Here is a 26,872-nt window from a genome sequence, read left to right as displayed (position 1 = left end):
TCCTTTGGTAAAGAAGGACATATGGAACAAGGTTGACAAATCATTATTAAATGTTATTTCTGCAGGCAGAAGTTTGACCTGCTTGGCGCAAGATTCATGCAGTGCAATTATTATCACAGCCCTTGCAAAAATTCTTTAAAAAAAAGGCCAATTTTAGGTGGATTGGGATCAAAACAAAAATAGAGCTTCACCGATTTTGAAACATGCACAGGTCTAAATTCAGAAAAATGGAACCTACCTTTTCAGATCAAAGTGGGTCCTTTGGTGGTTCTTAAGAGCCAAAAGGTTATAGTAGCGTTTCTGGCACACCAAACAACGGAAGACGCCAGTTTTATGGGACTTCTTGTGATTAAGGAGCGAGCAGGGATGTCTGTATCCTCGTCCACATTGATCACACTTGTGTGGCTTGTCACTTTGGTCAACCATAGGCCTACGTCCATCCCCACCAACATCACGACTTCCTCCGGCTACCCCACCACCAACGCCCTCTCCACCAGACATCCCTTTTGCTCCATTTAGGCCCTGCTTGCTCAGGGAGCTGCCCCGATTCTTGCCAGGGCACAGATGGGTAATCAGGTGGTGGCGGTCAGCAAAAAACATGCCACAGTCAACACAAATGTGGTTGCGTCCATCCATTTTGTCATTGCCATTAGCTGAACCGCCTCCAATGCCAGGCTGCTGTCCGTCTGGCCTTTGAGGGCCGTGGACTAGCTGGTGATTGAGGAGGTCCTGCTTTCTAGAGAAACTCTGCCCACATGTGGAGCAAATCATTCTCCATTCTTGATCGAGGTTGGAAGGTCCTGGACCTGTAGGGTTGTTGGCATGGCTACGCAGGTGGCTTCTGAGGGCTCTGAGGCTGGCATAGTGGTTACCACACACTGAGCACTGATATACTTCTCCGTCGTCATCATCGTCTTTGTTCCCCATTCTCTTGCCTCCGCTCTGGGAGTACTGCCTTTGGCTACTTCCTTCTTTTATGTTGCTAGAGCTACCGGCAGGGAGCGAAGTCCCACTGGAGCTGTGGTAATTCATGCTCCCCATAAAACCGTTAGACATGTTGCCCTGCTGTTGTGGTTGCTGCTGGCCACGGCGGGGACACATGTGCGACTTGATACCAGACACATCTGCGTACATCTCACCGCAGTCCGCACAAACATGTCTGTCTGCCTGGCGGTGGGCAGAGTTGCTTTGGGAGAGTGAGCTGCCATCAAAGCGATCATGGAACTCAAGTGAGTCCAGTCCACTGCTGTGCCCAGCATCTGGTACGAAGTGGGCAGCGTCACCAAGATTTCCTGGTAATGATATTGGAGTAGTGGCACCACTTCCTTCCTGAACGTAGCTCTGCTGGGAGTCCAGGGTTAGAGGCTCTGGAGATAGCCAGTCATTGCTGTCATTGCTTAAAGACTGGTTGGAGCCACGCCCCTTGTGGCTCCTCAGGTGGCTGTGGAGGGCTGCCAGGTGAGGATACTGCTTACAACAAATGGTGCACTGGTAGTGGCCTGTCTGATGGCAGCGTTTGTGGTTGACCAAGCTTCCTGCATGACGGTAGCTTTTGCCACACTCTCCGCACTTAAAGCGGCGCTCTCCATCATCTGGAGAATTTGCCTGGGGCACACGGCCACCTGAAGGCGAGGACACGGAACCCTGTGATCCAGAGCTTAGCGTGTCTGAGTTAAGGATTGAGCTGTCTGGGCCATGAGAGGCAGGATGGGGATCATGGGTCAGATAGTGGACCTTTAAGGTTTCCAAATCTGGATGTCCAGCGCCACAATATGCACATGTGTAGATGGGGTTGTTGACTGGAGGACCCATTATGGGATCATAGGGACCTCTTTTCTCACTGGGTAAGGGTGGAAGGGGCAGAGGGTCCCCTAGGGCAGGCGTGTACGCTGGGGATCGAACCGCACTCAGATTGTGAGGCATGATGCCAGGGAAACTGCGTGGCAGTCCTAAAGAGGGTGTGGCTGAGTTGTGCAACAGAATGTGCTCTTGAAAGTCAGCTTTATTCGGCAACGCTATCTGGCACAAATGGCAGAAGCAGGACGCCGTGTCATCACTCTGGGATGACTGAGCCCCACTGCTGCTACCGCTGCTGCTCACCATGGATGCTCCAGGTGTCTTGAACTTCGAGTGAGTTCTCTCGTGGCTATTTAGGGCAGCCAGGTTGCTATATTGTTTAAAACACACAGAGCACTTAAAAGTTCCTTGCTGGTGACACTTCTTGTGGTTCACCAGGCTACCGTGGTGTCGGTAGGTTCTGTCACACTGATCACACTTGAATGGTCTGTCCCAAGCGTCGTCGGATTCAGGGGAGCCTTTCTTTCCGTGGTCGTCTGTCTCGTGGCTTTGAAGGACACTATGTCCCATACCACTATTGTTCAAATGAGAACGCCCAAACCCGTCAGAGAGTTCTTGGGCGAGGCCGTAGTCCCTCTCGTCGTGGCCCGCTTCTTCAGGTACTTCTTCACTCTCTTCTTCTGCGTGCGTACTACTAGGGGACAATGTATGGATACGAAGGTGATTCTTCAAAGCAACAGCATTAGGGAGGGTACGAGTACAAACGGGACACTGGAAGGATCCTACCTCATGTGATTTTTTATGATTCGCGAGGCTAGCTGCGTGCTTGTAAATTCTGCCACACTGTTCACACTCAAAACGGCCAGTCTCTTCTTGCTGATAATGTGCTTTCATATGCTCTAGAAGACTTGGAGTACTCGGACAAACCATATCACACTCTTTACAGGGGAAACCCTTGGCACGACTCATATCATGCATTGCCATAGTACTCTAAAGCAAATCGGTTGGAAGGAATCACTGTTCACACCAAAGCAATGAACAGTGATATAAGGGAGGTGGAGGAGGGGGCTTAGCTCTTTAGCTGGGGGGAGCCATAGGAGCCTTATTCCCCCCGAGAGGTCCAGTCTATCAGGGCCCACCCTGGGAGATGGTGGGCCTGCAGGGTCCTGGGTCACACCAGCCAATGAGGTATTACTGTGGAGACAAAAAGAAAGAGGAGAGGGTAAGCTAAGGATGAACTGAAACAGCTTTACTCCCAACACCACCTGACAGCAGTATGCACAACACACCTTTGTTGACAAAGTAAAAAGGACAGGCTGTAAATCCTCCACAGTATCAACAAACCCCTACTACATTCTCCACCCACCTGCCCCATCACTAGTCAAACACACACAGCAGCCTTATCTCACAGTAATGCTAGTGTTAAAAGTGAAAACATTTTAACTATAAAAGAAATATATATATATATATATATATATATATATATATATATAGGAATAAGAAAGCAGTAAAGCAGTACTAGACTTGAGACGAGGGGTAAGGATGAGTGTTTAAAACCTCTGTGGTATTCTTGGTGTATTCTTTCGTGGCTTTTTTTTAAACTTGGAAAAACTAAAGCTAATGTTTAAGTATCATTCATGGGTGTTGCATCAAGATAAGATTTCAGCTACAAAATTTTGTATTTATTAGTAGCATGCAGTAATAGTCACATTGCAATATGATCGAGTGCCAATACAGAACATTAAACTTTCTTTCTGCACAGAGTTTTATAGCTTTTCTAATTTTAAGCTCTTTTCACAAAGTGGGCCTTTAAAGATTAAAGTGTAATACAGGAAAACAGCATCAAACCAGCATGAGGCATTTATGTTTTGCTCTGGTCTATTCTTTTATGGGTTTGTTTTTCAAAGGCTGAGTTTTTCGAAGAAAAGATTTAAAAAAGAAAAAAAAAGAATGAGGATGAAACCCTCTGAAACCTCTGAATGTCTGAATTTATCTGAATGAAAGTTGCAGTGAGGCTGCTGGTGGTCTATTATTGACTCTCTGCTGTTTGTTCCTGATATCACGTGACACACTAACGGGGGACGCTGCACCTGCTGACACAGTGAAAAGATAAAGTATAACCTGCAATAATTAGCTGCCTCCGTCACAACTACATCCCCCTCTACTGGACGGTATACGTTTAAAATCCTTGATCATGTCAGCAGTACACCAGACACACACTACACCGGGTTATCAATGAATTATCAGCTGCCAGTAATGCATCGGAAACGCCACGTTATCTGCAAATCATCATATTTCTGTGGGTTACATTATATCATCATTACTGAGTCTGTGACTGCAAATATGGAATTTTATGTCACCTGCTTATCCCTGCACGAGAAATGTTCTATTTTTACATGAACACTCAAGCATGCATTCAAAATATTAACATCACTTTATTGGATTTTAAAGAGACAGAAACATCTCTTAGTATAAAATTGAATGCATTCTTTTTACTGCAAGGACTTTTAAAGAAACCTATGACAGCTGGTGTAAAGGCCCCGAATTAACATTTAGAATCAGTTAACATAATCTGATTGGTACATTTATAACAGCAACACAAACATTTTAATACATAGTCAAAAAACAACAATATTTTTGTAAAAAAAAATTGTTGTGGTTAAAATATCAGCTAATGTTCAGAATTATTTTCAGAGAACAAATAAGAAAGGGTTGAGCTTTTATTAGAGCTAAAAACATGGTAGGCTGTATATAATCATAGACCAGGTCTCGGAGATCCCAGCCCCCCCCCCCCCCCCCCCCCCCCCTGGTTTCTTAGAAGCAGTTTTCCTTCTGTGCATCAACAGCATTTGTTACATTTGAAATTCTGACACCATCAAACTTTCAGTCAACCTAACAAAGAGCCTCCTGACACACCGCTACAACACACCTGCTTACTGTCAGATTGGTCACTCGCTTAATTATGTATAAATTGTTTCCTCCATAAAATCCAAACGAGTGAATTATAAAAAAAAAAAGGAGGCATGAACTTATCCGACCAAAGTTGTTTTGTAGCAGAGTGTTAACATGTTCACTTCTGTTGTCAACATGGACATTAATATGGGATGTATGGGACTTCGAGGTCTTTTGGTGCCCTCCTCAAGTCGACACTCAAGGAACTGAAGTGTTTTAGACTTCCGCATTGTCTTCATTTTTTAACAACCAAAGTAGCTGCTTGTCCTCAAGCTATGAATTACAACACATTCACACAGGGGGGGAAAAAAACACAGACAGGGATCAGATCAATAGCTCCTTTAGGACCAGAGGTGATTAAAAAGAGTCGATGCCTGTGACAGTTTTAACAGGCTAATCTGTAATCTGTCACAGATTACGAAAGGCAGCCATGTTAATCTGCACCTTGCTAGGATTCTCACAAACACACACGCCTCAGAAACATCCATGGGCTTTAAATGACTTTCAAGACTAACTCATCGCTGAATCTTAGACAGGTTACTGTGAGAACACCCTGAACTCAGCGCACACCTTAATGAAGAGTGATACACAACCATTTGGCTTGAAAGTGTTTGTTGTACTACGTGTTAAAGAGATTTAAAGGGGTACAAGGCTGTAAGAATCTGAAGGAAGTGGAAAAAGACAAAAAAGAATTAAAAAGATCGGATGCAAAGGAAAATAGAAATGTAGTGAGGCAGCTCGAGGGGGCAGCAGCCAGGGAGGAGTGGGGGAGGGGCGGTCGCCTGCTCAGGGTTTGAAGCGAAGGATGAAAAAGGAAAGCGGTAGAAAATAAAGGTGTGGAGGCGGATTTGATTGGAGGGAGAGGAAAATGGTGGAGGGGGGGGGGGGGGGGGGGTGAGGAGGGGGAGGAACACACGCAGACATGCTGACGAGCTGCCGTGTGACAGGTGGGAGAGCAGGAGGAAGATAAGACCAGGTAGAATTACAGGCGCTTTCAGTTTTCCTCTTATAGGTTTGAACATGTACACATCTTACAATAATAATTTCACATTTAATTAAATATAGGGATTTTACTTATCCAGGATGGAGATGCAGCAGCAGCTATGTTATTTAAAGTCTCAGCTTTTTATTCCTAGAGTACAGAATTTAAAGTATTATCAGCTAAATGTAATGATAAAGGTATTTACAGAGCTAAAGAACAACCCCTGATGTTTGCTTGTACTATTATCAGTAAGATTATTATATGTTGAGTAAAGTAAGTGGATAGGAATATTAACACGTATATAACTTAAACACACCTTGCTGATGGTCACATCAATATTTGAATGATCAATCACCAATAGTCACCTTTACTAACATATGTATCTTAAGGTTTTTGAAGGACTGCAATGATTAGCCAATTGTTTTAAAAGTCCACTTAAATCAGAAAATGTAGATTTTTTATAATTGTTCTGGACTTCTCGTCGAACAAACGATGCATAAAAAGTTGCTGGGTTAGTTTCCAAAAAAGCCCAATGAAGCTCTGTTTGTCTGGACTGTTAAGTAGAGTCAATAGAGTCAAAAATATGTGCAGGCATAAGCACATCAAAGTGTATCTTATCATGCTCTATATCTCCTGTTAAATTAATGTGGACATATCTCCTACTGTCAGCTGATCAGCAAAAGCACAAAACGCTTTCAATGTTTAAAAACAAACTCCTTACATCAAGGTTAAACACTCACCTGTTTACACCTGCCTGTTGATTTATGATGATTTAATCAATTATCTTAAAACCTATTTTCATTAAATAACACTGCACGTTTTTTAACTTCTCTTTCTTTGATTTGTAAACGTCCCCTGCTCTAAGTTATGATGCTTCGGATGTCGTGGTGTGAACTTTGAATTGCCTGTTGCTGAAATTAGCTTTATTAATTAACCTGCCTATAGAATTTATAAACCGGGAAACGCTGAGACAACAGAAGCAGGACGAAACAACCTGGTGGAGATTACCTGACCGAGATGAGACAACTAGACCACGAGACCATCAAGCAGAGACGGGACTACTTGATCCCGATGAGAGTGACTAGGCTATGAGACCAAAAAGATACCAGGTCATGAAATACTAGGTTATCAGGGCGAGTTCACCTGACAGAAGAAACTCCATTTTAGACCGCTTGACAAAGACTACAAAGTCCAGAAAGAGAATACCTGGCCAACACTATTTTACCAACAAGAACAGACGAAACAAAGATTCAATGATTTATATGCCAATGTTAAAACAATCAGACCTAGCATCCAGTCTAACGCTACAAGCCAACAACAACCAGGACATTAGGTCAAGGTTACCTGACCCAGACAACAGCCAGAGCACTTGACCAAGTCTGTTTCCTTTTTCCCTGACCAGGAAGTAAATTACCTGACCATAGCTGAACAAGTAGAACAATCCAGACTGAGACTACCAAACGGGTAAACGACTGACGACCACCTCACCGAGACAACGAACACCCTCATGAACAGTAAAGTGTAGTCTGTGAGCAAACACTGTCGCTTTATAATCCTCCTAAAAAGTGCCACTAGCTGTTTTCTAAAGCACCCAAAAAACGTATTCACAAAGTACCTATAACAGGACAACACAGAAAAATGGAATACAAATTATTGAAGTTCAAGGAAAAAAATCTCAAAAAGGCCTTCCTGCAAGCATTTTTTTCCCATTCAACTCCTGAACTTTACAAAAGAACATTTCAATATTTACTAACATCATTGATTTGTGTTTAAGTTGAATTGCAAAAAAAAAGTTCACAATGCTTCCTGCTGCTTAAATCATACAATCCTATTTTTACTCAAAGTCAATCAAAACAAAACATACTCTTGGACTAAATGTAAACAAACGTTACTCATTGCATATGAATCTGGAGCACTCACAATTAATGTAAAGAAGTGCAGCGATAAAAAAAAAAGGAAAGTAAAGAAGTGGTCAGAATAAACAAGGAGGAGCTCAGCCAGATGTTTGACGTGATGCTGCACAAAGAAACCAAACAGCAGAGTCCCTGAAGAATGTGAAACACTGTTTAAACCACATACAGCATGGCAGAAAACATCTCCTCTACCACAGCTTGTTAAAAATCAACTAATGTTTTTTTTTATATAAATTTGCTTCATTTTTCAAACACTGAATCAATCAGATAGATTTTAAGTATATGACCAAGTAAGGTAGCAGAGTTCCTACCATTAAACCTTCATTTTAAGTGTTCTATTTAAAAACTATACATATGAATAATAAATATTCAACAACACTTATTTCATATTAACTGATTGTTAAAATAATTATCAGATTATATTAGGACATTTAGAGAGCGCATGTATTGCTGCAGTATTAAACTTGATATCATTTTGGCTGTGTATTTATTTTTCCCCATGCATCTTAATCATTTACTTATGCATCTACCAACACCTTTTCTTTTTTTCTACTGAAAGATTACAATATCATACTGTGCATCAACAATGTGAGGTAATGTAAAATTAATAATCCAGCACATTTCCCAAATTTAAGCATCTCATTCATAAACAGATTTGAATAGTAGCTCTCTGCAGCAGCAGCCAATCAAAACCCTTTCTGTTTTTTTCCTTCAACTTTTTTTTTTCTTCCACTAAACTGCAGATAATGTAAACAAACCGAGTCGGCCTGGTTCATTAAAACTGCACCTTTCTCCACTATAACAGTCGACGTGTGCGTGTGTGGTCCTGAAGCGGTCAAATCCTGGTTCCCCCCCTTCCCCCCTCCGTGAATAAAACCCCGGGTTTGATCACACATGGGTTGTTTTTGAATCCCTGCTGCAGTAATTTAAATCCCACATAAAACTCTTAATCTGCATTTTACTTTCCCCTTGTTGCGGTGAGGTTTGGCACAGAAAACAGCCGCAGCACGGCACCCTGACCTTGGCCCGTCTCCTCTCTTGCATGGGTTCAGCCCCAGCGTGAATTTATCGGGACAAAAGCGGCATTTCACCGACACACGGCCGACATTTCCTTCGGCCCGCTCTCCAAAATATAACCGAGGGAGCGACACAGGAGCCCGCCAACCGTGGAGCATAACACGGGGAGGAAGACGGGAAACCGTGGGGTGGGGGAAAATGCTGACTTTGATAGTTATTTCCGACATGATGCTACCAGCACAGCGGGGACAACACCTACAGTCAAGCCCACTTTCACTGAGACCCCATCTCCATCGGAAAATGGCTTTCGAAGCAGCGAGCCATTTTCCCCCCAATGCTAACGGGTTAGCTCCGTTTGCTGCAAGCTGGCATGCTAACCCCCTCGGTACAATTAAAATCCCGTAGACGCGCGAAGCTAAAGGATGTGACGTGAACAAAAAAAATAACGTGTGAATTACTTTGGTTATATTCAGGATTAGCTAAACGAAAACACTGTGTTGAATTTAGATGAAAAGAGAGACACGAATACCCGGCCGGGCTAGTCGTTAGCATTAGCAGCGCCTGGCTAGTTACTTAGCAACCCCCCGCGATGACAGAAAGAGGGTGAAAACGGAAGTTACAAAACAACAGAAGGGTAAACATAAACACGCAATATATAAACAAGAGCGTGCATGAGACAACGCGACTGTAATGAATCATTTTCCCTTTAAGTAAAGCAGGGCTTTCCTGCAGTAAAAAAAAATGTGACGCCGCTGCATGAGCTCCCAGTGGCTAGCATTCTTAGCTTAGCAACCCGAGGCTAGCCTGGAGCTACACAAAGATCTCGACAAACACACCGCGGCCCCCCTTTGATGGAAAACCGCGTTTTTCATCCGTTTTCCGCTCCAAACTTACCCCTCGATTGGCCTTTACGCACGCAGCGTGAACGATGCACGGCGTTGCGGTGTAAAAAAAATTGCAGGATTCACGGATTAGGCATGATTATTTGTTTTTCCTCCTCTTCTTCTATCACCGACTTTTGGTTCTTGGCTCTCTCTCTCTCTCCCCCCCTTCTTTCACCGCCGCTCCGACACAGCGTAGCTTACTTCCTGCCGCTGCTTGCCGCGCGGTGCTGGAGCGCAGCGCACACGTTTACGCGTCATCATGCGCAGGATGAAAAACAGCAGCAGCAGAAAGCACCGGTTTGTTGTTTGAACGGTAATTTCATAATTAGGCGTATTTCTGGCCTCCATTTATCCTCCATCGTGCTTTTTGTGACTTATCTGCTCTTTATTGTATTACAGAAATTAAAACGCCTTGGAGCTGTCCAGCCTGCCGAGCCGTGCGGTGCCAGGTTGTGGCAAATGACACCCCGAGGTCATTTTATCAACCAATCCATTCTGCACAGACATGAACACACATGTTCATCCTGTACTGGAAAATGCAAGGTTTTGTCATATGTGGTTCCCAAAGTGTGTGTGTGTGTGTGTGTGTGTGTGGGGACCATTATTTGGAAATTATATGCAAAAAAAAGTTGTTCAATTTCAATTAAAACCACAGTCTTCAATGAGATTTGCGCTGTAATTGGGAATCAGAAATACTTTTTATTTTGTTTATTTTATTGATCCCAAACACATAGGCCGAAATACACACTCATGCACAAACAGGATCCTAGTGACATGCCTTAATTATTAAATGCAGGGGGAAATTCGGTTGTTAACGTTGCTCAAACACTATATCTATCTATATCTATATATCATAGTTAAAAAAGTTCATCCTCTCTGCAGCTACTTCGTCACTAAATAGATGTACATTACTTTCTTTTTTATAGCTATGATCTTTAGTTTTGATTGCATGGGGCCACAATTCCAATAAAGTCCCACTGACCCCAAGCCCAGAATGCATCTCGCTACAGATAAGCCTCCATTAAAATAATCATTGATCAGTTTTTGCTGTTCATTTTTCCCTGACATCTTTTATCGGACAAAATCCGATAATTTATATAGAAACTATCAATATATCTTGCGATCTGTATCATTATTATTTTAAATCATTTGTGTCCCTTGTTTTTTTAAGTGTTGTGGCCTTTTCACTGTAATGTTGGATGGGTAAATAAAGTTGTATAGCAGGTGATTGTTTGCAGAAGCCGAAATAAAATATCATGTAGGTAAAGGAACCAATAAACCGACTTAGGAGTTGATGTGCGCTTATAGATAAATTCAGTGACATCAATATCAAGCTGCAGTAAAGTAGGTGTTGTGAATTCAGTAACATAAAGCGACGCATTCACAATAAACCTTTCATGCAACAACAACAACGTTTCATCGAATTGTCAAAACCAAAATCTTCGAAAGCTCTTTATTTATATCAGGAGTCTGAATTCGACTGTTTTGAGTCTCTACTACATGTCCCAGAATGCTTTGCCTTTCACTTTCTGACGTCATCTTTCCTTGCCGGCATTCGACTCTTTTCCTGATCACGTCGGTGCGGATTTTGTTCCTGCTTTAATTCCAACTTTGTGCTCCAGTGGATCAGTGCAGGAGGAGGCAGCAGGATGGGTCCCGTAGAGGTAAAGTGTAGCAGCACTTTTAATGAGCTGATTATGAACCAGATAAGTGATTGAAATTAAAGAAAACTGAGTGATGGCTGCTGGCTGGAGGATCCGCGCGTTGTGCTGTGTATTGTTGTTGAGGCTTACCTCGCTATCATGGAGACGACACATTAAAACCATGAAAGCAATTAAATGTGTATTTTAATGTAAAATGATTTTCCTGGTTGCATATGTGATGCCAAACTCTTGAGATTTCTGCATGTTTTTTGATTGTCTTGCTTTTAAGTAGGACTTCTAAAAAAAAATCTAAATATGTTTATGACACATTTATATCAAATATACTCTTCTGCTAAATTCGGGTTGTGATTGTATTGATTACATGACCTGTTGTAGTTATAAAATCAGTAGGGATGTAACGATTCGATAAACTCACGATACGATTCTCTCATGATTTATTGAACACAATCGAACAGGGGCTGCTAACCTGCTTGTCAGTGTGGTTTGGCCTTTGAATGTTTTTGTTTCTCTGAACACGGGGAGGTTATTGGAGCTTCTCACCTTTTTTTCAATATTTGCACACAGTTTGTCTTATCTTCTCACCTCCTTTTCATTTTATGTTTTGAAGCCAAAATGCTTCCTCACCTCTGATTTAAAAGAAGGTGATGTGTCCTCAATTCCTACATCTTTCTCTGCAGCTGCTGACGCTCACCTTATTATAGCGATGAATTTTTCAGACAACCGATGTGAACTTCGACACCTTTGAATTCATTTATCACGATTTTACGATTAATCCCAAAGACAGAACATCAGAGTTAGAAAGTAAATGTTTTTGTTTATATAGTTTATATAGTATATAACGGTGATACCGTTTCTCATTAGTTAGTCTGTTAGGACAAAATTACTCTCGTACACCTTTAAATATATTTTGTTTTTTTTAATAGAATTCAAGTTTTATTCTTTAGATGACCACTAGGGGGAGCCAGTAGTAAGTAAGGCTGTACGTTCTATTATTAAATGGGAGGGGGTGTGGCATGAGGTGCAGCTGTAAGTTCAGTTACCAGGTAACGGACAGGTGACATCATCGTAATGTAACACAGTCTGTCGTCTCTGTTTTGCAGCTGCTCCACATGTCCGTCTTCTCTCAGAGCTTCTCTCCATGTGGTCGATACCTGGCAGCCGGAAACAACTACGGAGAGATCGCCCTCTTCAGGTGAGACGGCGTACATACCTGAGCGCGTGAAGCCGCCTGCTTCCACCTCACCGAGCGTTAATAACCATCGCTGTGTTGAAATGTTGCAGCTTGTCTGCTGCTCTGAGTCCGGAGGCCACCAGACTGAGTCAGAAACCTGTCCTCACATTCACAGGTGAACACACACACACACACACACACACACATATATTTCAGTGTTAGCATGAGGATAATAACTGCTGCTCCTTTTAATAAACTGAAGAAGATTAAACAACGTGATGCTTTTTTTTTTTATGATCTCCGTCAGCTCACGAGGGTCCAGTGTTCTCTCTCCTCTCCACCGACTGTCAGCTCCTCAGTGCAGGGAACGGAGAGATCAGCGCCTGGAGCTGGGCCGAACTTATCAAGAAGGTGACTGTCACTTTAAAAATCCAACCAGCGCAACAAACGCTGTTGGAGGAGGTACCGATGGACTCACTGTCAACATGCGTCTGATTTTTCCTCTCTTTATGTCCCCAGAATGTCAAACCCTTGTGGACAAAAAGACCGAACTACAAGTGAGGCACATTTTCTGTTTGCTTACCGTTTGTGTGAGTGTGTGTGTGTGTGTGTGAGAGAGAGAGAGAGAGAGTGTGTGTGTGCTAACCCTAACCCTGATGAAGCCTGCAGCTCCTGAGCCGTTCTGCTTCTGTCCTCAGATCCAGTCTGGAGATCCCCGAGATCAACGCCATGATCATCAACCCCAGAGTGAGTCTGAACGCTCTCACCTCACAGAAGCTTCCTGCGTGGCTCATCTTTTGTTCAAGGCTGATCAGTCACCGTGTAAAATATTATATCAGGGGATTTGAAATGGAAGAGCTAGCTTGATGTCCTGTATTGGTTTGTTTTTTAGAGCAACAAGCGAGAGCGTGATGCATTCACAGGTCGGGCTGAGCTCTGTCTCTCTGTGTTTCAGGACAACAGTCTGGTTATCGGCGCAGGAGACAACAACATCCACATCCTGGACCTGGAGAACGGAGTCTTCAAGGTCTGACCTGGAAATCCTGGAGTTCCTCCTCCTGACTGAGAATCCTTTGAGTTTTCTCCAGAGGAGTTTGGCACGCGTTCTGACAGAAGCTGTGCTGGTGTTTTCAGGCGGTGCTGCAGGGTCACTCGGACTACGTCCACTGTGTGAGCGTGAGAGAGAGGGAGGCCGAGATCCTGTCAGGGGGGGAGGACGGAGCCGTGAGGATGTGGGGTGAGTGGGCGGCTGCCATGTTGGTCTCAGGTGTAAAACATCAGAATGTTCTCATATTAATGACTCTGATGTTGTGTTGTTCAGACAGCCGGACAAATCAGTGCGTTCACTGCATCGAGCTCTACAAATACGAGGTGAGAAAACTCCCGTCATCCTTTTTATTCTTTTTCTGTTTCAGACTTTAAACAGATTTTATTGAGAGCTGGACTGATTAATCGGCCAATTTGATATTAGCGTATCAAGTGACTATCAGATCATTTTATCACAGATCTGTACTGATATTACTTTATTTCTTCGCCAGCAAAGGGCGCTAAGTGTTATTACTCTCCAGAGAAGTCAAGTGATGACACACGTACATGCATGTTACTTTCCACCTGTCTTGTTTTGGCGATTTATCTTTACCAAAAGTGTTAAAGAAAAGAAAGATATCACATTTTTTCTCTTCCTAAAATCGATATCAGTGTCGGTCTGGCGCTGATTTTTATCTCACTGTTTGTAGCTTTGAAATGTTCCTGTGGTGTAAAAAAAAACATTTTGTACATCTCGTCTTCTCTCAATCAAAAAATGTGTGCAGCCGGAGTTATTTTTACTGAGGCTTCCAAATCATGACAAAGAGAAGTAAGGTTGTTTCTTGTTTTAGAGCTGTGCTCGGCCTCAGTACGGTAAATGGATCAGCTGTCTGACCACAGACTCCGACTGGATGGTAAGAAAACAGACACACGCAGCACTACACACGCAGCACTACACCTTCATTTATGTCTGTCTGGGTTTGTGCGTGATGTGTTTATGATTATTAATCTATCACATCAGGTAAAGGAGAGGATATAAAATTATTTAGAGTAGAAACTTGTCGTGCAGTTCTTCAGACTTAATGCGTTTTCTTCCTTCCAGCTGTGCGGTGGAGGTCCGTCTCTGTCCCTGTGGCATCTCCGCTCTCTGTCTCCGACCTCCATCTTCCCCCTGAAGGGCTGCCAGAGACAGGCCACCTTCCACCAGGACTTGGTGAGCTCACACTCACACACACTCTCTCTCTCTCTCGGAGGACAGTCTTGATGATGATCGAGGAGGAGGATACGTTTACAGGCCTTGAAGCATAAATCGAATGAATAAATGTCTTTTTTGTGTGGGTAAAAATAATTTGACTCAAACAGACTTTTTGCTTCTTAAATCGCAATTGTTGAGATCTTAAAATAATCCTTTGTTTTGTTAAACTCCTCCCTCCTCGTTTGGCAGATCTTAACCGTAGGTGAAGGGCCGTTCGTGTCCCACTGTCTGCTGGGTGGAGACATCAAAGCTCAGATCCCCTGCACACCACAGAGCCTGAACACGCTGCAGCTCAACACCAACAGCACCGAGCACAGGGTGAGTCAGTGAACACATCGCATCCTCACAGAAATACAACATCATTCCCCTGTTAATGTAAAGCTTACAATATGAAAAGTAAATAATCATTTGTGTGTTTCAGGTCCTGACGGTGGGCGGCGGCAGCAACCGCATCGATGTGTTCACTAACCTGTCGTACAGAGCGTTTTCACTCAGCTTCTGAAACGCGCCGAGCGATGTCGTGACATGTTGGTTTCTGTCAGTATTTTCATGGTTTTTAGAAACACCTTTCACAGCTTTTGTATCGTTTATCCTGAAGGTAATAAAGTATTTTTGTCTCATTTTATACAAACTGTTGTCTTGAATTATTTGTAGCAAAAAAAAACTCAACCAAAAAAAAAAGCAGCTTACTGAAGAGTTTGTCTGCAGTGTGACGCAGGCCCTGTGTATACTTAAAGTATATTCAAACAGAAAGTTAACGCGTGGAGAAGAAGCGAGCCTCCCAGTGTCTTTTCTTCCGAGTGCTCAAGTTAAAAATCTTTTTTTGAACTTTTCAGGAAAAAGTGCCTACAGATCGTGTCTTGTACCCTCATGCTCGGGGTGAAAAAACAATCTCAAATATAAAACATGCAGTCAAAAGTTTGTCATTCAGCAGCCGTTGCCATAGCGACAGGATGGACGTGCAACGCGTTTCTTCTCAAAAAATGCTGGGTGAACGTGGGGCCTAAGAGGGCTGGGTGTAACAGCACAGTGCAGTTACACGTAGAGACCATCGGTGGGCGCCAAAACACAACAGACCAAATTCCTTTAAATCCAAGGATTAACAATTTACTAGTGAACATTTGATCTTAAATTAGATTCTTGGTTTCAATATTGAAACTGTTTTTTTCTGACTGAGAAACTGAAGTGACTGAAACTAATTTAAAAAGTTGAAACTGAAAAGTTTAATTATGATAGCAAAAAAATACATTTATATTTTCACTTTGAAAAGCAAAGTGTACAAACATTTCTTAAAGTTCTTTATGACAGTCAAACGAACCATTCTGTGTTGCATTCAGGGAGCAGAATATATAATGGGAGATTTGAGAGTCCAGCTGTTACATGCAGTTCTGTTACTCTTTTCCCTTTTTTTGTTTCCTGTTGATGCAGATACAAATTAAATACAAGTAAGCTGCTAAAATCTGCTGTTTCTAATAATAAGGCTTTTGAATACAGCAGAAACATGTCGACGCGATGATGCAGGTGTAAACAGGCGAGTGGCTCCATCAGCATCAAGCCAAATAGTCTTCATTTTCCCAGAATGCATCAGGAATTTTGACAGGTATGTCACTCTGATAACATCCGTACGCTGAGGTTCAAGGAGCGTTCAGGAGCGTGGGACACAGCAGTTTCATGTCATGAAAACCGTCAACAGGTGGAGGAGTTTGTGTTAAACACTTCACAGATGAAACCTGTCCAACGTTTAGTGTTTACGTAGTTTAAAAAAAAAAAAAAAAGTGTCCTTGTGTCAAAGCAACATTGTCAGGTGACCTCATGTGGGCGGGGCTTCATGCAGCAGACAAGCAGGCCTGGCGGACACTCTGAGCCCAGGTGTTGAGCAGCTCCGTCACCGAGTGTTTGTCAGGCAGCTGCAGCAGTTTAGACGTCATGTTTTTGTGGACCGTTTGCAGGAAGCCGTTTGCACCTGGAAAAAAAAATAAAAAATTGGACCAATCAGCTGATTACGTTTGACACATTAGATGCAAACTCACAGAAAAAGCGCTACTCATGAACAGTGTGTCCCAGCTGCTGTGAGTCTTGCCATCAGACATATCAGACATGTTGCTTCAGGAGCAGAGGGTCGAACCCACGACCTTCCGGTTGAGAGACGACCACTGAGCCCAAAGGCGTACTGTGTTTGTGTGTGTGTGTCTCACCATACTGCTCGCCGTCATCGGCCCAGTACGGACTCTGATCTGGATAATCTGCAGGAACACTGAGCTGCAGAGGAGGAACACTGGGGAGGTTTTTATCGTCTGAGGACACAAAAAAGACAAAAATATCATTAAAATCGGTAGTAACCGGTAGCAACCGTAGTCATTTATGCATATACACAACCTGCTACAGAGCATCTTTAAGATCTCTGACCAATCAGCGCGCCGGATCACACATACTCACCCAGCTTGCACACGAGGTGCACGGTGCCGTTGTTGCTGCAGAACGAAGGATCCAGGTTGACGAGGAATTTGACGTCGAGGCGAGCCACCTCCCCCTGCAGAATGTTCGGGATGGTCTGCCTCTCGTCGTCCTCGTGTTTCCTCTTCCTGCCCGAGACGACGGGACCCCTGACAAGAAGATAACAAGTCCTTTAAATATTCACAACGATCTCGACTAAAACAGAAGAGAAAGTTCTTCTTTATGTTATTTTAAAGCTTCCTTTAAAAGATGTGGCTTGTCCTCGTTACTATGGCGACTGATCGCAGACTGTCCTGATCTGTGAGTGGTGCAGAGGGGACACGTACATGATGGGGGGTCCATGGATGGTGGTCATGGCGGGGGCGAAGGTCCTGTATAGAGAATGGTTGAAGACCGGAGAGCGGATGTTGGCCATGACGGCGTCCAGCAGCGGCTGACACAGCGGCTGCTTGGTGGGAACCGGAGGGGGAGGAGGCGTCGGCTGAAACAACACGACAAACAATTGAATCAGTCTGAGAGGCCCGTTGGAAGAGGCCGTTAGCGCCGCTCAGAACGTCATCGTCCCTGTGATGCTTCGCCTTCGATCTGAATGATGCCGAGGCGTAACGAGAGGACGAAGAGTTTAACCTTCACAGACTGGGGCACCAATATTACACCTGCGTGGGATCTATAGAAATGTAAAAGGTGTGAGGACGGCTGAACTTACTTTGAGCACTTTTGCAGAAAAATAAAAATAAAAATCAGTCTGACAAAAGCTGTAGTCACAGCGAGAGGAGTTTAAGTTTCAATCAGAAGAAAAAGTTTAGACAGAACTCACCACGGCCATGTCGTTCTTCAGCTTCTCCAGAGCGATCTCACACTTCTGCAGCGTCTTCAGAGGACACCTGCAGGTCACACACACACACACACACACACACACACACACACACACACACACACACACACACACACACACACACACACACACACACACACACACACACACACACACACACACACACACACACACACACACACACACACACACACACACACACACACACACACACACACACACACACACACACACACGATGTTTGAGTTAAGGAAGTCGGTGAAGTGTTGATGCTCGGTGAGTGATTCAACGTCTCAGCTTTTACCTGGTGTTTGGATCCGTCAGGATGTTCAGCAGACTCTTCATCTTACTCAGATCTTTTTTTCTGTCTGTGACAAACACAAAACAAGCACATATATTAAAAGGATATTCATCGCTTCGTCTTTAAGGAGCCTGAAGGTCAAAGATCTATCTTCATGCACAGACATCATCGCCGCCTGAAGTGACGAGCCGTCAATCATTGTGTTGATTCATTCACGAACAGTCTGAGCTCTGAGTCTGACCTTCGTTCTTGTCGATCTTGTTGATCATCCTCCGCAGAGGTTCGATGTATTTGGAGAGCTGTTTGAGTTTCTCCATGTACTGCTGATCCTCCAGTGACGTGGCTCCGGCCGGACTCATCACCGAGCTCGGGTTACCTGCGAGACGAGAGCGAGGGAGGGGATCGTTAGTAATTACATTTATCCCCGCTAAAACAGCCTGAGGTCTCAGATTACGTCAGATGTCTGGATGAAAAGTCTGACAGACTGAAAACACAGAATCATCTCTTATGATCCAGGTCTACACTCAAGATCGGGGTCTAGACTTATGATCGAGGGTCTACACTCAAGATCGGGGTCTAGACTTATGATCGAGGGTCTACACTCAAGATCGGGGTCTAGACTTATGATCGAGGGTCTACACTCATGATCGGGGGTCTACACTTATGATCGGGGGTCTAAACTTATGATCGGCGGTCTAAACTCATGATCGGCGGTCTAAACTCATGATCGGGGGTCTACACTTATGATCGGGGGTCTACACTCATGATCGGCGGTCTACACTTATGATCGGGGTCTACACTTATGATCGAGGGTCTAAACTCATGATCGAGGGTCTACACTTATGATTGAGGGTCTACACTCATGATCGGGGTCTACACTCATGATCGGGGTCTACACTCATGATCGGGGTTTACCAACAACTGAGGCTGATTTATGGCACCAATTTTAAGATCATCGATGCAGCACAGTCTTACGGCGGTCCTCAAAGTAACTGAGTGGAAAACGTGCGAGTCGGCGCCTGTGCTCTGTGTCGGCTGTCTTTTCAGATTGTTCTGATGAAGCTCCGTTGAGGAAGACTTGTTTCGATTTTGAGTGTGTACCTGGAGTATTGAGCGGCCCTGGAGAGGGGACGCCATAGTTCTGGGGGGTCCGACTGTTGGCAGGGCTCTGTGAGGGTTGAGGCGAGGGACTGGGCTGGAAACCCCCCGGAGACGGCGTGGGACCGGAGCTGCGGAGGGGAATAAAAAAATGAAACCAATGAATAAGAATCCCTGTGAGCGTCGGAAGGCAACACAAGCACATGTCCAGCTGCTGCACCTGGCCGAGTTGGGCTGTGAGGTGGGGGGCTGAGGTGACGGCTGGGGAGGGGGAGGCATCGACTGTGGGGTCTGGACCTGTACAGGGGAGGGCGATGACATCATGGTATGCTGCTGCACCTGCAGAGAAAAGTGATTGGACAAAAAGAGAAGGTAAATGAACCAATCACGAGGAGGAGAGCTTTATGACCCGTGTTTTAAGACTTCATAAACATCTGATTCAAATGTCTGCTAATGTAGATTTAATTTTTAACACTCTTTTTTTAACACCTCGGCATTTTCTGGGGGTCTCAAGGATGAAAAAGTTCAACAAGTTTTGGAATCCCTCCTGTACATCTTAAAAGAGGCGGTAAGGGATGATAAAAGTCCTCAGTTGGACTTTTAAATTTGTGACAACACGACACATAAAGAGCTTTTTGTTCAAACCAGAAACAGCACTCTCCTCAAAAGTAAACAGAAACAATCTTTTTACCTGACGGCTCGCAGGAGCTGCTGATCTTTGTCCCCTTTAGTCTAGCTGCTACCTCTGAATCACAAAACTGTCTCTTATTTAGCTCGCGCTTCTACGGTTCATTTAAATATACAAATAAATGTACTTCAAACTAAGTCTGCAGGTCTGTGGTCGCCATGGAAACAGACAAAGTGGTTTAAGTGCAGGAGAATGTTTGGGTTGCTTGGCAACGACGTGGAAGTAGTTGAGTCCATATGTTTTTTTTTTGTTTTTTTTATACGACGGTCATCGAACTGTCACAGAGAAGCTGAACAGGACCGACGTCGGACCGACCGTGACTATCAACCGCCAAGTGTGTAACAGCAGAACTGTTACTGAGTGCATCTTTTAACTCTACTGCAAATAAAAGCAGGGATTTAACATCCTCTCTTTACGTCGCCTGAGAGGCAAAAGTCAGAGAAAAGTAGTAACCATATGGAGCTGTTACCGAATGAGTAAAGTGGAAATGATCGTGTACAGCGATTTGTAAATTGAACCTGATTTTGAATGGTTGAAAAGTCTGAGTGCTCCTACTCATGAGGCGGGCCCTCTCCCCATTGGCTGTGTAAGGTGTTCAACAAAATGTGCTTCATAAAGGGTTGTTCTGCCCTTCACTCAGGCTCACAGGCTTTCTGCCGGCCCTGCCTCATCGGTCACTTGTGGTGCAGAATTAAATCTTGTTCTCCAATCTTGTTCTCCATTAGTAAATAATATATTTACCCTTTGGTTTAAATGCATGATAATGACACAAAGAGGGAGACATGCTGTTAAAAATTAGCTTGTTGCTTATTCATTCCCATTCGTTGCTTACCCGCTGCAGAGCATGCTGGGATGCCTTGTGCAAGCACCAGGCCTCTCTATCTTCACACACACTTTGTAGCATCAGACAGAAGTTAAGGACATGACAGAGAGAAAAATACCTGCTGTGTCATCTGCTGTCCTCCCACCGCGGCGGCTGCAGCGGCGGCGGCGGCGGCAGCTGCGGCTGCAGCAGCAGCGTTCTGAGCGGGGATGGAGGGGTTCAGGGGGGCTCGAGGCATCCGGGTAGGAATCCCAGCACGAATCATCTTTTAGAGGAGAAACAACGGAGACATGACAGCAGCAGTGAGCAGAGAGGACACATACGTAACCTTTACCATCACAGGTAATGAACACAAAATTAGCGTTGAGTGATGTGTCGGTGTGATCGTTTTGTGGCTCGATAAAGAAAACTTTACGGAGTGCCAAAATGTTTTTAAAAACTGAATTGTGTAAAATTTCTCAAGAGGACACTTCTGTCTTTGAGATACAAAAACAAAAACAGAGCTTCCGGAGAAGAGACCGGCGTGTGTTTCGTGTCATGTGATGTCATGGTGTTTTGTTTCGTAGAAAGCACCTGAGCTGGAGGCGGGTGCGCTCTCACCTGGCCCGGGACAGCGCCGCCGGCTGCAGCCGCTGCGTTGAGCTGCGCCTGTGCTGCGGCCTGCTGTGCCGCTTGCTGCGCCTGCTGCTGCATGGCTCGGGCCTGCTCACACACACACACACAGACACACACACACACACACAGACACACACATTTAGAAAGCATAAAAGCAGACAGGCACGTTAACAAGAGATTAGGAACTCCAAGTGATCATTTATCTTTTTGAGTCGACTTTTAACCATTTTCTCGTGATGGATTTTTTTACTTGCTGCTCATAGAATACAAAGTAACTTTTTCTCATCAATATTCCAATTTTCAAAGTTCACAACAATATTTTAATGATTTAAAGAGGACAAATTATCCCCCATTTCAAACAGTCCCCCTGTGGTCTCAGAATGCTCCGTTTTTGGTGTGTGTCTCTTTAAATGCAATGACCCCGCCCCTCCACTGGTTTTTTTTGCAGAATTACGCTGTGACATCACAAGGAGAGCACGCAGACCACATACAAAGGACTGGATTAAAGTGTGCTGGTCGGTAGACACTCAGCTTAACCACAGATATGTTCAAAGTGGATTTTTCATAATATATCCTTTTTAACATTTTTAAAAACCTTGTGGATAAACAAAGCAAGAACCAGGAGGCAGCAGTCTCACCTGGAAGGCCTGGATCTTGAGCTGGTGCTGCTGCTGCTGCTGACTGAGCGAGGTAATGGGAACATGCTGGGCTGAAGCCATCTGTCCGGCCAGAGACTGAGCCACCATGCCGGGCTGCTGCTGCTGCTGACTGTGTTGAGGCATCTGACCGGGCTGAGGCTGAGCCTGATTCTGAACCTGCTGCTGCTGCTGTACCATGTGCTGGATGGACTGAGCTTGAGCCTGAGCTTGAGCCTGAGCCTGAGCTTGAGCTTGAGCCTGAGCTTGAGCTTGAGCCTGAGCCTGGGCTTGAGCCTGGGCTTGAGCCTGAGCCTGAGCATGCTGCTGCTGGAGCTGCAGCTGCACCATCTGCTGCTGCTGAATCGTTGTCTGATGCATCTGTAGACACAAGAAGAGTGTTTGGTGATGTGATGTCTTTAATTGAAGTGGGGGGATATACCATCATGGGCCGTCATGAAGCTCATCATCCAGACAAAGTAGGAGGACGTAGGAATATTCTGATTGATGCTCATGGTAAAGAACACAAACAATCTCAAATTTAATCAAATGTGCAGTAAAAAGTAACGGAGCCGTGTCGCTGAAGATACCTGGTTCTGCTGCTGCTGGTTCTGGGCCTGTTGCTGCTGCTGGTTCTGGTGGTGCTGTTGCTGTTGCTGCTGCTGCTGCTGCTGCTGCTGCTGTAGCTGCTGCACCCTCAGCTGCTGCTGCACCTGGAACTGCTGCCGCTGCATGGCCGCGTTCTGCTGCTGCTGCTGCTGCATGGCAGCATTCTGCTGCTGCTGCTGCTGCTGCTGCTGCTGCTGCTGTTGTTGAGCCTGTTGGAACTGCTGGAACTGGATGGACTGCTGCTGCTGCTGCTGAGCCTGCACCATCTGCTGCATCGGCATCTGACCTGGACCCCCTACTAAAGAGTAAGCGAGAAGATCATGAAGGACAGACCTGGTCTCCGACTCAGTCAGAGGAAAGATCTGAAGTCTCAAACACACAACATGCCGAAAGCAAAGACCGAAAGTAAGACCGACGCTGACACCAAAATATGCAGTTTATACGCAGCCAGCATCTGCAGAACGCTCTGAAGATGAGCTTTAACAGAAGACACACACCACACAGAGGAAACACACTCACTGGCTTGTGGGTTTCCAGCCACCCCTGCCATGGCATGCTGGCCTATCTGCATCTGCCCCATGGCCCCCATGCCACCCACTGGGGCACCGCTGGGGCGAGGCCCCATGCCAATGGCGCCCGGAACCCCTCCAACCCCTGTCAGGTTAGTCAGGGCATTCATGGGATCTAGCAGAAGGGTAGACAACAGATAATATTACCCAGCTCCAACATGCACAGCAGAAATCATGAACACCGCGAGTCCGGTAGAGACAGGTCCAGCAGAAGAAAGAACACAGCAAAGGAAAACCGAAATGGAAAAGGGAACAAAACGTGCAAAAACGGAGTCTGCTTACCACCGAGAGTCTTCTTATCTGTAAAAAAAAAATAAAAATTATGAGCAATCACTGCAAAATACATCCTCCTCTTCACTTGCTGGTGCAAATGACGTTTTTTTTATCTAAATTAAATGCACTTTATCAGAGGCCGAAGAAGAAGATGAAAGCAGGATGATGTCAGAAATAAAGAATGATTAGATTAATAAATAAATACAGTAATCCTGCACTTGAACCTTTAACTGTTTTTTTATATTCTTGAGGTAATCACATATCCCAATGAATCATTGCATGGTGGTTTTTGAAACATTAATAATTGTGAATGTTTTGAATCACTCAGAGTGCGACGTGCTATTATCATACAACTTACGGATGTCTCTGAAGTGGATGATCAGTCTTGCCACCAAAGATAAATACTCCTCCTAAAAAACAAAAATAATTTAAAAAAAGATCACTCCAACAAAAGTCACTTCAAGATGTTCTTGTTTGGTGAGAAAGAATCCTGCAGTGGATCAGTACTTACTCTGGATTTGGCTTTGACATAAACGTGGTTCTCCATGTCATTGCTTGACTTGGTGTGTGCCGTTCCTGCCTTTCTCATTGCCTCCTCGCTGAGTGGAAACACATACGATCAATACACTGAGATAACTGCAGTCTTTTTGACATTTCTTTGATTCAGCCCTTCTTTTCCCCCTGAACTTTAAATGGGTCACCAATCATACATCAAACCTCCTGAGGATGAGGATTCATTTGACATGTCAGGTTTTCCCCTCTGTTGTTGAGAGACGATACACACACACACACACACACACATGCACAAACAGGACCTGTGGGCAGGGGGCGCTGCTTGTCAACAGACAAGGCAGGTTACTGTTTGGGACCCCCAGACCACTTCGGGGCTGAGAGCTGACAAACTAAGAAACTAAAGCAGTGGCTCCAAATGTGCAAATGTTGCAATGACACGTAATGAACCTCCCTAATGGGGCGCCACAACATAAGACCCACGTAAGCAATGCTCAGGGTCAGACCCACTCGCCATTGCCGGTGGACATTAGTGGAGAGGAGTCAGAGTGGGGCTGCTACCAGGGCTGTTTGGGGTTCAGTGCCTTGCTCAAGGGCAATTGGCAGTACTCTGGAAGTGGTGCCTCTCCAAGCTACCACACCAACTTCCATATTTAAGTCGGCACTGGGGACTTGAAACGGGAATCCTCCAGCTCCCAACCCCAGTCCCTACAGACTGAGCTACTGTCGCCCCCCAAAGGAGGTAAAAGACAGCCGTGAACGAAGCTTGTAAACATGACACGACGACATCACTCATTATAGATGAAACACACATGAATTAATCCACATTAATCCATGTTTGTAAAGCTATACCATCATGAACATGTATACTTATATATGACTTATTATCTATTGAAGTTATTATGATTCATAAACTGCTACTTCAACTAAATAGCTAAAGGTAATTTATATTAAATTTATTTAATATTTATTTATATAAAATATTTACATTTTATATTTCTGCTATAGTTTAAATTTCATACTGTGATAACTTATATTTTATATTTCTCATTTGATCTCATAAGGTGCAATATTTATATTTTACACTTACTGCAATAATTTACATTTCGTACAGTGCATTTGATATTTCTGCTACATCCATTCAAATGTATTATGCCTGTAAACAAGTCCTATCATTCATAGCCCACAGTTACTTTTTTACATTCGTCATTTCTTATCTTTTTTTTTTTTATCTGTGTGAACTTTTAAGGTGAAGTCTAATAATTTCGTTGTAAATTATTGTACATTGACAATAAAGGCATTTTATTCTATTCTATGAAAACACTCAGGGTACCGAAGGTGTGTTTGAATGAGTTAGTTTGACTTAATGAGACAAAGACAAGAACACAAAATGCACATATAAGATGAACATTAATTTTGTGCAACATCATGAAAACAAGAGGCAGATGTGAAGCCTCAATGAAAGCTAACACTGAAATCTGACATGATGTTAAATGTCAGGTTTGTTTTGTTATATATTGTAGCCACGCCGATTCAAAGAGTCGACTGAACACTTTCATTCAGGTTGAGTCTTATGTTCATGAAAATGTTTTAACTCCTTCATTTTTGCGATTCTGTTTGAAGTTGTGATTTTCTAAAAGGGGTTTCGGCATGCTCAGCTCGGCTAATCAGACTCACGCAGCATAGGCAGAAAAAAAAACTATTTAACAAGAAATATAAGCAAAAAACCCCCCAGAAATATCTCACATTTGAGCGACGACTTTTTGTCGAAACTGAGGGCTCCTCCAGTCGCTGTCTGGTCCCGGGACTTCCATTACAGAATTTATATATTTAATGAGGGGTTTTTTTTTTTCTCACTGGGACACTTTAATGTTTTTCCCCTCTCCTCTTCCTCTTTCCGCCTTTGAAGGAAAATGGCGGCGAGTGGTGGAGTGTGTGTTTGTGTCGCTACCGCCCCCTGCTGGACAAACTGGTGAACCGTTCACTGGAGCAAAACTTCAATTAAGAGTCCATCTGAATTTAAAGGTGCACTATGGAGATTTGGTAGTCAAATATGAGAGTTGAAAAACTTAAATAATTATGCACCATAAAGACATATACTGAGACCAAAGGCAACAATCTTACATTTTGATTTTTAATAATAGGCTAAAGGAGCTAAAGCGATAACGAGAGTTAACATAATGATGTTGCAGCTTAAACTGAGTAATATGGGTTCTTATTGAAGCAAATCCTTTGGCTGAAGGTTATCTTTTAAAAGAAATATGTTCAAAGCTGATTTGAGAAAAAGCTGTATAAGTATGTGAAAGAAAATCATCAAAGTTAAATGATGAATATTATGAATCAGCTAAATGGAACTGGTTTTGTATAGCAGTATTGCACAATGAGTCAGAACGTATTGATTTGAGAGAAAAAGAAAGAAAGACAAAGACAAAGACAAAGACAAAGATAGAGATCCAGCTCCAAAAGAGGAGAGTGAGAAGCTGGAGCCTGTCCTGGCAGGACAGTGCCAGTATAGATCCAACAGCACTTTGCTCTTGATGAGCCTTGGTCCATGTAGACCATGCTGGTGACTCTACCTGACACTGAGGCCTGGACCTGGATCTGGCCAGGTGTTAGAGCTCTACTTCTCCTCTTTTGGAGATGGTGCTAGTTGATTTGAGAGTAAAAGAGAGAGCGATAGAGAGAAAGAGGGAGAGAAAGATAGAAATCCAGCTCCAAAAAAGGAGAGGTGGAGCTCTAAGACCTGGCCAGATCCAGGTCGAGGCCTCAGATCCAAATAGATCCACCAGCACTGGGCTTGT

At 44.0% G+C, this 26,872-nt stretch overlaps 3 protein-coding genes across 7 annotated transcripts in view; 1 reads left to right on the top strand and 2 right to left on the bottom strand.

Moving 5' to 3' along the window:
* LOC306838490 (uncharacterized protein) overlaps positions 1-9,822 on the bottom strand; it is a 28,117-nt gene extending 18,295 nt beyond the window's left edge. The window contains exons 1-2 of the mRNA XM_079366691.1: positions 9,556-9,822; positions 239-2,991 (exon numbers count right to left, since the gene is read on the bottom strand). Coding sequence (XP_079222817.1) covers positions 239-2,781 — 2,543 coding nt within the window. The 5' untranslated portion in view covers positions 2,782-2,991; positions 9,556-9,822. The remainder of the gene's footprint in view (positions 1-238; positions 2,992-9,555) is intronic.
* A 1,213-nt stretch (positions 9,823-11,035) lies between these two features.
* Positions 11,036-15,292, top strand: thoc6 (THO complex 6). The gene is made up of 13 exons (XM_079365752.1): positions 11,036-11,209; positions 12,310-12,401; positions 12,491-12,555; positions 12,688-12,791; positions 12,900-12,937; positions 13,079-13,127; positions 13,336-13,407; positions 13,515-13,617; positions 13,702-13,751; positions 14,258-14,320; positions 14,509-14,619; positions 14,851-14,979; positions 15,083-15,292. The coding sequence occupies exons 1-13, from the start codon at positions 11,195-11,197 to the stop codon at positions 15,161-15,163; spliced, it is 972 nt and encodes a 323-aa protein (XP_079221878.1). The 5' UTR covers positions 11,036-11,194; the 3' UTR covers positions 15,164-15,292.
* A 568-nt stretch (positions 15,293-15,860) lies between these two features.
* med15 (mediator complex subunit 15) lies at positions 15,861-26,003 on the bottom strand. Of its 5 annotated transcripts, none has more exons than XM_079365722.1 (18): positions 25,818-26,001; positions 24,073-24,160; positions 23,920-23,971; positions 23,571-23,588; positions 23,239-23,403; positions 22,701-23,017; positions 22,114-22,491; positions 21,434-21,562; positions 20,979-21,125; positions 19,570-19,688; positions 19,353-19,480; positions 18,493-18,627; positions 18,255-18,318; positions 17,933-17,999; positions 17,442-17,596; positions 17,098-17,264; positions 16,857-16,955; positions 15,861-16,624 (listed from the first exon to the last, which is right to left on the bottom strand). In XM_079365722.1, exons 1-18 carry the CDS (start codon positions 25,883-25,885, stop codon positions 16,488-16,490), a joined length of 2,433 nt encoding a protein of 810 aa, XP_079221848.1. In that variant the 5' UTR covers positions 25,886-26,001; the 3' UTR covers positions 15,861-16,487. The 5 variants fall into 5 exon arrangements, with proteins under 5 accessions (XP_079221848.1, XP_079221849.1, XP_079221852.1 ...); XM_079365723.1 differs by having other exon boundaries at positions 22,701-23,014; XM_079365726.1 differs by having other exon boundaries at positions 21,461-21,562; positions 25,818-26,000.
* Positions 26,004-26,872: the final 869 nt, after the last annotated feature.

The sequence above is a fragment of the Symphodus melops genome (assembly GCF_947650265.1).
Source record: "Symphodus melops genome assembly, chromosome: 17".
Lineage (NCBI taxonomy): Eukaryota > Metazoa > Chordata > Actinopteri > Labriformes > Labridae > Symphodus > Symphodus melops.
Note: the sequence above shows the minus strand (reverse complement) of the source record. Positions and strands in the feature narration are given on the sequence as shown.

Excerpts from the sequence above, each read along its gene's own strand:
- thoc6 (XM_079365752.1), top strand. Across the intron at positions 12,556-12,687 it reads ACCTGTCCTCACATTCACAG|CTCACGAGGGTCCAGTGTTC; the intron begins GTGAACACACAC and ends GATCTCCGTCAG. Across the intron at positions 13,408-13,514 it reads TGGAGAACGGAGTCTTCAAG|GCGGTGCTGCAGGGTCACTC; the intron begins GTCTGACCTGGA and ends TGGTGTTTTCAG.
- med15 (XM_079365722.1), bottom strand. The coding sequence starts at position 25,885 with ATGGAAGTCCCGGGACCAGACAGCGACTGGAGGAGCCCTCAGTTTCGA. Across the intron at positions 17,597-17,932 it reads TGAAGAACGACATGGCCGTG|CCGACGCCTCCTCCCCCTCC; the intron begins GTGAGTTCTGTC and ends GTGTTGTTTCAG. Across the intron at positions 17,265-17,441 it reads ATCCATGGACCCCCCATCAT|GGGTCCCGTCGTCTCGGGCA; the intron begins GTACGTGTCCCC and ends TCTTCTTGTCAG.